Source organism: Oncorhynchus mykiss, chromosome 9 (genome assembly GCF_057628025.1).
Source record: "Oncorhynchus mykiss isolate SJ-2025 chromosome 9, ASM5762802v1, whole genome shotgun sequence".
NCBI lineage: Eukaryota > Metazoa > Chordata > Actinopteri > Salmoniformes > Salmonidae > Oncorhynchus > Oncorhynchus mykiss.
The window spans coordinates 19,983,194-19,995,211 of NC_143030.1; the positions used below are offsets into that span (position 1 = coordinate 19,983,194).

Consider the following 12,018-nt stretch of genomic DNA (forward strand, 5'->3'; position numbering starts at 1 on the left):
GCCACCTGGACAAATTGTAACTGCAATAGAAAAGACCACTTAGTCAAACACACAAAAAGGAAAATATTTATTAATTACAACAGATACAGGAATGTTTTTAAAAACTTTTACAAGAAACACTTAATCTCTTAAGGGAAACATGTCCAATTTTAAGTGCAAATTGTTTGCTAGTGATAGATAAATACAAAAAAAACGAGTTAAGCAGATCGATAAATCCCTTCTATGGCCTTGAAGCCAGTGTCATTGTTCCCCTCTAATCAGGAACTGATTTAGACCTGGGACACCAGGTGGGTGCAATTAATTATCAGGTAGAACAGAAAACCAGCAGGCTTCAGACCTCGTAGGGTAAGAGTTGAAATACCTCTGGTCTATAAGCAAACAGTCAGGGAATAATAAGAAAGCAGTAGTTTTGTATTCCTAGCCTGGCTCCAGATCTGTCAAATAATGGCTTGCCAATGACCATAGGTGTTGGCAAGAAAGCACAAACTGATCTGGGAACAGGCTATATTCTCCCTATGAGAATGTTACGGTACAGTGATCGTAGAACAGCAGGACTTCTGTTGCACCTGGGTGCTGTTCAGTAGCCACTAAATGGACATGTTCCAGGAGGTACTATCTGTACTTGTCCAATAAAATGCTGGCTTTCATTTTCTGTTGCAAAACGTTCTGATACAGTGTGCCCTAATGAACTTGGCCCAGGTCACAGACAGGTGTTCAAACTCTGGACCATACAGTAAATTCACCTGTTCTGTGTTGAAAGCCTTTACCAGCATTTTTGTGTGAGAGCTGGTCTGAGTAGAATTTTAAAAGTAAAGTAAAAGTAAACAGCAACCCATATGATCTGGGTGTGCAGGAGTGAGAAAGGGTGGCGGAAAGAAGGAATGTTGAAAGGGTATCAATGTTTGCTGCATAGTTTCTTCCTCAGTTCGTGCTGTGAGGGGGAATGTTATGCGAGGCGCACACCTGCATCATGTGACATGAGTGACAGAGGAGATGAGAGTCCAGAGGGAAGCACTGGGAACCCGGCTGATCCGAGAGCTGCTTCCCACAATCCTGAGGAATCAAACGGACACAGAGAGAACATTAAATCTGATTCGAGTTCAGGTTTAATGCTTATTAAAATAAATACAGTACAAGCAGTGAGTCACTTCTTCATTTATGGTCCTGGCGACTTGCAGGGTTTTGTTTCCGCCCAGTACTAACACACCTGATTCAACCAATGATGCCCCTTGATTACTGTGGTTGAACCATGTGTGTTAGTGCTGGGTAGGAACAAATGCCTGCTCAGCCTGATTTAAGAACCCGGGTACAGACCGACCACATTACATAGTTGTTAGCCGCTATTATTAGATGAAGGCCATCCTAACCTCACAGTGGTAGCACTCAAAGTGATAATCTTTGTTCATAGACACCACCCTGAGTATCTCCTCGCTGTCCTGTAACCCAAAACAGCAGCAGTGAGATTAGTCAGTGCATTACAATCACGTAGCGGTATGAAGTTGGTCAGAGCGGCATTGAGTTATGTCTCGATATAGGTTAACACACACAGAGCAAAGGAAACACAATGAGACTCACCTCAGCAGGTAAGATGGGTTGAAAACAGGCAGCACATTTAGGAGCGAACGTTCTACAGGACAACAAGAGTTCCAATATTAGAATATAACTACATATAGCCCTAGTAATGTAGTGCCCTAGTAATGTACAAACTGGTCAACTGAATTGTATCCTCTGACCCTAAATAGCTTGACAATTAATTACAGTCTACTCTGTAGTATATCAAAGCCTCAGTCTGGCCTACTGGACACCCTGTCTGTAGTATATCAAAGCCTCAGTCTGGCCTACTGGACACCCCGTCTGTAGTATATCAAAGCCTCAGTCTGGCCTACTGGACACCCTGTCTTTAGTATATCAAAGCCTCAGTCTGGCCTACCGGACACCCCATCTATAGTATATCAAAGCCCCAGTCTGGCCTACTGGACACCCCGTCTAGTATATCAAAGCCTCAGTCTGGCCTACTGGACACCCCCGTCTGTAGTATATCAAAGCCTCAGTCTGGCCTACTGGACACCCCGTCTGTAGTATATCAAAGCCTCAGTCTGGCCTACTGGACACCCCGTCTGTAGTATATCAAAGCCTCAGTCTGGCCTACTGGACACCCCGTCTGTAGTATATCAAAGCCTCCGTCTGGCCTACTGGACACCCCGTCTGTATTATATCAAAGCCTCAGTCTGGCCTACTGGACACCCCGTCTGTAGTATATCAAAGCCCCAGTCTGGCCTACTGGACACCCCGTCTGTATTATATCAAAGCCCCAGTCTGGCCTACTGGACACCCCGTCTGTATTATATCAAAGCCTCCGTCTGGCCTACTGGACACCCCGTCTGTATTATATCAAAGCCCCAGTCTGGCCTACTGGACACCCCGTCTGTAGTATATCAAAGCCCCAGTCTGGCCTACTGGACACCCCGTCTGTAGTATATCAAAGCCCCAGTCTGGCCTACAGGACACCCCGTCTGTAGTATATCAAAGCCTCCGTCTGGCCTACAGGACACCCCGTCTGTATTATATCAAAGCCCCAGTCTGGCCTACTGGACACCCCGTCTGTATTATATCAAAGCCCCAGTCTGGCCTACAGGACACCCCGTCTAGTATATCAAAGCCCCAGTCTGGCCTACTGGACACCCCGTCTGTAGTATATCAAAGCCCCAGTCTGGCCTACTGGACACCCCGTCTGTATTATATCAAAGCCCCAGTCTGGCCTACTGGACACCCCGTCTGTATTATATCAAAGCCCCAGTCTGGCCTACTGGACACCCTGTCTTTAGTATATCAAAGCCCCAGTCTGGCCTACTGGACACCCCGTCTGTATTATATCAAAGCCCCAGTCTGGCCTACAGGACACCCCGTCTGTAGTATATCAAAGCCCCAGTCTGGCCTACTGGACACCCTGTCTTTAGTATATCAAAGCCCCAGTCTGGCCTACAGGACACCCCGTCTGTAGTATATCAAAGCCCCAGTCTGGCCTACTGGACACCCCGTCTCACCTATTGTAGTCGGAAACACAGTAGATGTTGCTGAGGTGGTCGACAGTGAAGGAGACTCCGTCCAGGGCTTTGGAACACACCACACAGCGGAAACAGCCAGGGTGGTAGGAGTTCCCCATCGCCTGGAGGATCTGCTGGACAAACAGGACCAAACAGTAGATAAGGGAAGGTCCCTTGACATTAAAATAAATTATATTTAACGCACACACATTTAGATTCACAAATGAAACATTGGACATACAAGGACCCCCCAAAACCATTTAAACACACACACACCTGTTCCAGGATAAGGTGGCCACACACACTGCATTTCTCTGCTGCAGCCTGGAAGCCTGAGAACTGAGTATGGAGAGAAGAGAGAACATAGTTTTACATCATACCATAGAAAGCACCAGGGTTGGGGTCAATTCAGAAAGTAAACCAAATTCCAATTCCACATGCTCCTAATCGAAAAGCATTGAAGAGAATTGGAATGTCAGTGTACTTCCTTAATTGACCCCAACCCTGAAGAGCAATATGTAAAACTCCAGTAAGGAATTGATTAAAAATGTAAGGCACTGATGTCTAGGAATTATCTCTTTATGTAGTGTTGTGTATTTTTTGTGATGTGTGTTTTGTCCTATATTTTTAATCCCAGCCCCCGTCCCCGCAGGAGGCCTTTTGCCTTTTGGTAGGCCGTCACTGTAAATAAGAGTTTGTTCTCAACTGACTTGCCTAGTTAAAGGTTATATTTAAAAAGACACAAAGAATGCCACTGAGTGAGATAAAGACCTCGACCTCTTACCATGTAATCCTCTTTACAGTACACAGAGCCATTGACGTTGTAGAAGTCCTTGTTTCTCAGGGTGCGACCTGGGACAGATGGACAGACAATCCCAGGACAGTCACGCTAAGTTGATAGAGCTGTTTTCCTGACTATAAACTGCATATAGTGTATTGACGCAGTGTGTGTGTGTGTTCAACTCACCACAGGACACACAGGTGAAGCAGCGTGTGTGATAGAGGCTGTCCAGAGCCTGGCAAGCATTATCCGAGCCATACACACCTTTCCTACACTTCACACATGTACCTGCAATACAATCAACACAATCAACAACCATTACTCAACAAGACATGAGCCCAGATTCCTTCCGGATGAGGTCACTTCATCAAGAACATGTCTTGGTCTGCCGAGTCAAACAGCACAAGCCAAAGTCAACAACAAAAAATGCCTGGTACTTTTTCCTGGTCAGGTACATTTGACAAACCTAACTACTTAGAACATATCATTAGGCCTTTTAGATCATAATGAATAAGATTACATGGACAGAGGGAACCTGATCCTAGATCAGTACTCCTACTCCGAGATGCTTTGTGAATACAGGCCCAGGACTACGAATGGATCAGAAAACCAGTCAGTATCTGGTGTGACCACCATTTTCCTCATGCACTAGGGAACCATTTCCTTTGCATAGAGTTGATTGTGCAAACCCAGTTTAATTAGCTGCCCGGGTGGCTGGTCTCAGACGATCTCACAGGCGAAGATGCCAGATGCGGAGGTCCTGGGCTGGTGTGGTTACATGTGGTCTGTGGTTGTGAGGCCAGTTGGACGTACTGCCAAATTATCTAAAACAACGTTGCAGGCGGCTTATGGCAGAGAAATGAACATTCAATCCTCTGAAAATAGCTCTGGTGGACATTCCTGCAGTCAGCATGCCAATTGCAAGCTCCCTCAAGACTTGAGCCATCTGTGGCATTGTGTGAAAAAACTGCACATTTTAGAGTGGCCTTTCATTGTCCTCAGCACAAGATGCACCTGTGTAATGATCGTGCTGTTTAATCAGCTTCTTGATATTCTACACCCGTTAGGTGTATCAATTATCTTGGAAAAGGAGAAATGCTCACTAACAGGAATGAAAACAAAATGTGTGCACAACATTTTAGAGAAATAAGCTTTTTGTGCATATGGAAAATGTCTGTGATCTTTTATTTCAGCTCATGAAACCAAAACTTTACATGTTGCTTTATACACTGCTCAAAAAAATAAAGGGAACACTTAAACAACACAATGTAACTCCAAGTCAATCACACTTCTGTGAAATCCAACTGTCCACTTAGGAAGCAACACTGATTGACAATACATTTCACATGCTGTTGTGCAAATGGAATAGACAACAGGTGGACATTTTAGGCAATTAGCAAGACACCCCCAATAAAGGAGTGGTTCTGCAGGTGATAACCACAGACCACTTCTCAGTTCCTATGCTTCCTGGCTGATGTTTTGGTCACTTTTGAATGCTGGCGGTGCTTTCACTCTAGTGTTAGCATGAGACGGAGTCTACAACCCACACAAGTGGCTCAGGTAGTGCAGCTCATCCAGGATGGGACATCAATGCGAGCTGTGGCAAGAAGGTTTGCTGTGTCTGTCAGCATAGTGTCCAGAGCATGGAGGCACTACCAGGAGACAGGCCAGTACATCAGGAGACGTGGAGGAGGCCGTAGGAGGGCAACAACCCAGCAGCAGGACCGCTACCTCCGCCTTTGTGCAAGGAGGATCAGGAGGAGCACTGCCAGAGCCCTGCAAAATGACCTCAAGCAGGCCACAAATGTGCATGGGTCTGCTCAAACGGTCAGAAACAGACTCCATGGGGGTGGTATGTGGCCCGACGTCCACAGGTGGGGGACGGCATTTGCCAGAGAACACCAAGATTGGCAAATTTGCCACTGGCGCCCTGTGCTCTTCACAGATTAAAGCAGGTTCACACTGAGCACATGTGACAGACATGACAGTCTGGAGACGCCGTGGAGAACGTTCTGCTGCCTGCAACATCCTCCAGCATGACCGGTTTGGCGGTGGGTCAGTCATGGTGTGGGGTGGCATTTCTTTGGGGGGCCGCACAGCCCTCCATGTGTTCGGCAGAGGTAGCCTGACTGCCATTAGGTACCGAGATGAGATCCTCAGACCCCTTGTGAGACCATATGCTGGTGCGGTTGGCCCTGGGTTCCTCCTAATGCAAGACAATGCTAGACCTCATGTGGCTGGAGTGTGTCAGCAGTTCCTGCAAGAGGAAGGTATTGATGCTATGGACTGGCCCGCCCGTTCCCCAGACCTGAATCCAATTGAGCACATCTGGGACATCATGTCTCGCTCCATCCACCAACGCCACGTTGCACCACAGACTGTCCAGGAGTTGGCGGATGCTTTAGTCCAGGTCTGGGAGGAGATCCCTCAGGAGACCATCCGCCACCTCATCAGTAGCATGCCCAGGCGTTGGAGGGAGGTCATACAGGCACGTGGAGGCCACACACACTACTGAGCCTCATTTTGACTTGTTTTAGGGACATTACATCAAAGTTGGATCAGCCTGTAGTGTGGTTTTCCACTTTAATTTTGAGTGTGACTCCAAATCCAGACCTCCATGGGTTGATAAATTTGATTTCCATTGATAATTTTTGTGTGATTTTGTTGTCAGCACATTCAACTATGTAAAGAAAAAAGTATTTAATAAGAATATTTCATTCATTCAGATCTAGGATGTGTTATTTTAGTGTTCCCTTTATTTTTTTGAGCTGTGTACTTTTGTTTCAGTATATACTTGAACTTCTCTGCCGATTGTCCATGGAGTTGGTCCTTCAGTGGGTCGAAATTTGAGGAAAAATATCCACAGGAAAGTATTATTAAACAGACTTCAAAACACGGGTCTCCGTGTGTGGCATTTACATGGACGAGACGTACATGCACGTGATGCATACATATTAACCACAGTCTTGCAGGTGTTTACATGGTTTTGCACATGTGCCAGGTAAATTAAATTTCAATGGCAGTACAGGAACTCTAAAAGTCAGGTATATTATACTTTCCTGTGGTTATTTTGTCCCACTGAAGGATCAACTGCACTGACAACTGGTAGAGTAAGTTCAACTGGTATTTTATTCCAACATTCCAAGTTGTTGCAGTGCTTCGTTTCAGACTGTATCCAAGAAATTGATCACTAACCAGCTTTCCATCCAACCTTTCTATGCGAGTCCAGTACATGTCTGATAAAAAATGTAACGACAGGTGTGATGGAAACAGCAAAGATTGACCAAACAAAATACACTAGACAAGGTTGGATCTTTTTGTGTCTGTACAAAGACTGGAGGTGGAAACACCTTTATGGGCAAATATTGATATAATAACCGTCATATCAAAGTAAACTTGGGAGTCACGCGGTGACATGTTGTGTGGTCCTCCCACTACGACTCGGGGAACAAGTTTATTAGACTACAGATGAAATAAGTTGAACTTCACAGGGTGGTGAAAGTACAAGGTGACGAACTTGATCCTCCCTTCCAATAAATATGGAGGGTCTCTCATTCTGGTGCCTAGTTAAATAAAAGAACGATTCTGGTTCCATGATGAGCAATACTGCCGTTTGACTAATAACATTAATCTAGTTTTTGTCCATAATAATCTCATCATGTAGGTAGCCTACCCTCACTGCATCTGCCAGCTGTTGGCTAGATCACATGCGTATAAACACATTAACAATTTTTTGGTGACAAAACCATCAGTGGAGTTGAAAATGCAATGGAAACCCATTTAACTAGTTTTCTTGGGTACATGGGAATTTAACTGCAAAAGTTATTTTTTCATGTGCACTACGTCATATCAGACTCAATTATCCGCAACAAGTCAATTTGATGGAAACATATCTGGTGGGAAATGTGCACATTGTTTTTATGCAGATTTTAGAATATTCACATTACATCTGTCGGCAACTGAACGGAAACCTAGCTAGTCTGACTTATTAGGCAACTCCTGGTCCTACTAAAAACACAGTATTTTCACAGCCTCTGTCTGAGCTCCTGTAAAGGAGGAGTTCTTTGTAGTGTTAACAGCTCTGAGCCTAGCCGAGTTGACACAGTTCCCATCCCCCGAGGGCTCACATACCTGGGCAGAAGAAAAACAGGCTGCAGCACACCGCCCCTGCACACGCCAAGGCAGGGTGACACAAACCAGCACACGCATGACTCACGCCCTACAGACACACCCAGGGCCGGCTTACACATGCCCTTGGGCCCCCAACCCCCCAAAAAACAGATTGCTTATGACGTGTTCATATGCTACGACAAAATGTGTAGAATTGCATGAAATTTGCTTTAAAACTGATTTTTCTCTCAGCCTCATCACTAAATGTGTAGAATAGCACTATAAAACTGCTAATTTTTCTCTGCGCCTCATAAAATATGTTGAACTGCAGGAAGTTATATTTTTTAAAGAAACTATAAGCTATAATAATTATATTTTGGGGGGCCCTGGAAATAGGTGCCCCAAATGGGGTAGTCCGGCCCTGCACACACCCACTATATTATTATGGCCTGGAGTCACTCCGAACACACAAACACCCTGCCACACAATACACACACACATCCTGCCACACTACACACATACGCAAGACATATACACACAGTGCTGGTCCAAAGCTGTAATCTTCTCGATGACTCATACTAATGGTCAGTGCTGTGTTCATCACTAACATGTCATTTGTGTCTGAACACTACAGCTGAGCTAAGGTTTGCAGTTCAGTGTATGCATAGCTACCTTTCATCAGCCCTCTATGTGCAACGTCTTGGTCTGTGCTTAACCCAGCCTAAAACTGTTCTATACCAAGAGTCTCTTGGAGAATGTGATTCAGTGCTCTAAGTTGTGGCTGAGTGACTTTGTTGCACAGAGACTCTTTGGTGCGTGTATAAATGCATGTCAGCTATGATAATTCCTCCTCATTTGTTTTTCTCTGCGTCTCTCTTCTCCTTTCTGTCTGATGTGCCCAGCCTAGCAGCTCTACTTGTCTGGATAGGCCTCTGACTTAGCTAGCTCCCTGAGGGCCAAACGTTTCTCTTTCCCTTTGCTTGTGTGATAGCTAGGCCGCCCTACAAGTTCATGCAGGTCTCGAGACACGATCCATCCAATTTTCTCTCTTTCATCTATCAAAATCTGACTATCCATCTATTCACCCATCCAATCCTTTCATAAAAAATGTAAAAAGACATGCACGCGACACTAACAAAACAAAGTGATAAAGATGACAGCGATGAAGAGGTTTGATGATCTCACCAAAGAACTCCTGCCGATTCTCGGACGACGGCTCCCTCCCTGTTCCCGGCTCCTCCTGGGCTTTGATTGGTCTGGAAGCCGTAGCCGTATTGATGAGTGTTGCCAGCTTGGCGAGGGCATTGATTGGAGGATTGACCTGTTCTTTGAGCATCAGCCCACCCATGTGTAGCCCCTCACCCTCCAGCGCTGCATCTCTTAGCAACAGGCGTGTCAGCTCCTCCTGGTAGTGAGTACCTGGGAGGTCAGAGTAGCGCGTCCGCTCCCCGGCAGCACTCATGCCAGTCTCTTCTCCTTGGGCTGCCCCTGCTCCCTTCTCATCCCACCACTCGGGCCCAGCCCGGTAACATGCAGCCGCCGGGCTCCCCAACGCAGGTGGGTAGGAGTGCCGGCCATCCTGAACCCCTGCTCCTCCAGGTGAGAAGACCCCGTCCAGGTAGTCCTGCCAGCCTCCAGCCCCAGAGGGCGTCCCGGCCCTGCTTGAGACTGTGTATCCCTGTCCGCTGGTGGAGCCCCCTGTGTGCAGGGAGAACTGCAGCTGCTGTGCCATGGTGGAGGAGGCTGAGTAGCGCGTGTCATAGCCCAGGCTGATTCCACTGGTGCGGTTGCTGCTACAGCGGCTGCCCATAGGGCTCCCTCCCCCTCCACCGCTGGCTGTACTGGAGGCAAAGCTGGACCTGGGACTGACCAGCACCGACTCCTGTAGGCTGAAGGAGGAGCAGGGGCTCAGTGCTGGGCCTGGGGGGAAGAAGAACCCTCCTCCTCCACCCATCTCAGAGGGCCGGTGTGGGGAGTGAGAGAGCGAGGCCGGTCTGGTGCTCTCCCAGAGTTCCCCTCCCGTGCTCAGCCTCTTGTAGAACATCGCCTCCTGCAGGGAGAGGCGTTTGTGACGCTCAGGCTCGGGAAGGTAGTGTGGCTCAGCCATGGCCCCACTGCGGGGAGCAGAGCCATAACCCGAGGAGGGGACGGGGTACGCCGGAGGGGGGCCAGAGGAGTGGGACAGAGGAGGCTGGGAGAGGAGCTGCTGGCGTCGGACCAGCTGCTGGAGCTCCAGAGAGTAGCGGCGCTGGTTCAGAGAGGCCTTGGACCCAGCTGGATCACAGTCCCCCAGGCCTGACTCACGCCTCATCTGGATGTCAACGCCCTCCCCCAGGTAGTAGGAGGCACGCTGCTGGGTCGACCGGCGCCGTAGGGGGGCGAGAGTCGAGGGAGAGTAGGGTTGATGTTCGCAGTCAGTAGGTTGGGGGATGATGGAGGTTGAGAGGTGCTGGGTAGAGGAGACTCTTTCTCCCAATCCCTTCCCGCTACTAGTCAGCCCACACGCCTCCGTTGAAGTTGGAGAGGTGAGAGAGAACTGACCAGGTCTTGAAGGTGAGGAAGTGGCAGTGTTCTGGCTTGGTGGTAGTCCACTACTGTTGTTCCCATTGCTGTTGCTGTTGTTGACCAACTCATTTTTCTTTTTAGAACTGGCAAATTTCACACTTCCTGAGTCAGTCAGTTTCAACTTCTCCAATAACTTAGTTCCAAGTCGGTCCATCGTAATGTCTAACCTGGTCGTCTAAAACTCTGAATAATCAAGTAAAAAGAAATGCTGTTAATGAACCACTATGGTATAAGTTAACGTTCTCAATAAATACAGCGTGTGAGTTGGAAACAAATTAAGTCTCAAGTATGTCTACAGTACAGTTGAACTACAGTAGTTGAATGACAGAGACCCTGCAATATTATTGCAAAAACCAACAAATAAGCCCCAAATGAGAACAACCAACAGACAGACAGACAGGCTATATGTACACAGACAATAAATAAAAACAGACGTTAAATAAGACGATTAAGACATTTTGGGAGGATCACATGACGACGTATTCATGTTTGAACAACGGTGTTCACAGTCATCTTGTCTTGGCTGTGGAGACTACAGGCAGACAGGTAGATGGTAACGCATGTGAATCCATCGAGTTAGAAGTGGAATACTTCTAATGTTGAAAATAAAAACAAAGAAATAGGGCTAATTAGGACAGGTTCAATAAGTTGAAGTTGTTGGTCTCGTATGATTCTAGGTGGCTCCACACCTGCATTAGTGTGAACGAATGGTCCTTTACATTAGGCTAGACTTGTTGCCTAGCGGTCACGTAAAGACGAGTTGCGTTTCTGCTATGTGTTGTTTCGCACGCAGCTGGCACCAGTATAACTTTTCTACTCTTGTTTGTGATATATATTCCCCGTTACAATGTTTTTTAAAGGCAAATGTAGTCCAGTGTGTGAAGTTATCCTTTCTTCAGGATGTTCCAGAGCAAAAGCTTTTTTGAAAAATCACTCGTCGCGCTCGTGGGGTCCAGTGGAAGGAGGAAAATAAGTCCGTTTTTGTAGTAAATGTTGCCTGTCTAAACTTTTCTATTCACTTTTTTTTATGACATTAAAACGATATTGAAAAGGGAGAAGAAAATGTAAAAAAAACAGATGATCAAAAAGCGGACTGAAAGAAAACATAAACCATTCGATGTTTCGAGAATGCGTTACGCTATCATTCCCGTTTTTAAATCATTTTACTCCAAAAATTCAGCGAACACATTTGAGAACGGGACGCATGGTGCCGTTAACTCTACTGACCATTGCCAAACCATGTTCACAGGAGAAAAAAAAGTCTACAATTAATCCACTCCGTGAATGTATCACATAGCTCCACCAACTTGGTTTCTTTCTTCCCCAAAATGCCTTACCTCCCCCTCTCGTTCCTTTATCAGCCACTGGCTCGTTGCTTTTCCTTAACGCCGGAACACCTTTCTGACAGCAATCGCGGATGGATAACATCCCACCACATCTCGTAATTCATACGCAGTCCACTAGTTTGGGGAGACACCAAAATACATAAACTGTATTTTTCTTAATTATGATCTGTAA

General features: G+C 46.6%; 1 protein-coding gene across 2 annotated transcripts; it reads right to left on the reverse strand.

Moving 5' to 3' along the window:
• Positions 1-43: 43 nt before the first annotated feature.
• Positions 44-11,923, reverse strand: LOC110531634 (LIM domain-containing protein ajuba). Of its 2 annotated transcripts, none has more exons than XM_021614944.3 (9): positions 11,838-11,923; positions 9,121-10,683; positions 4,012-4,113; positions 3,829-3,896; positions 3,321-3,383; positions 3,045-3,175; positions 1,576-1,627; positions 1,368-1,436; positions 44-1,053 (listed from the first exon to the last, which is right to left on the reverse strand). In XM_021614944.3, the coding sequence occupies exons 2-9, from the start codon at positions 10,652-10,654 to the stop codon at positions 922-924; spliced, it is 2,151 nt and encodes a 716-aa protein (XP_021470619.3). In that variant the 5' UTR covers positions 10,655-10,683; positions 11,838-11,923; the 3' UTR covers positions 44-921. The 2 variants fall into 2 exon arrangements, with proteins under 2 accessions (XP_021470619.3, XP_036843363.2); XM_036987468.2 differs by having other exon boundaries at positions 3,045-3,178; positions 11,838-11,903.
• Between the last annotated feature and the right edge of the window lie 95 nt (positions 11,924-12,018).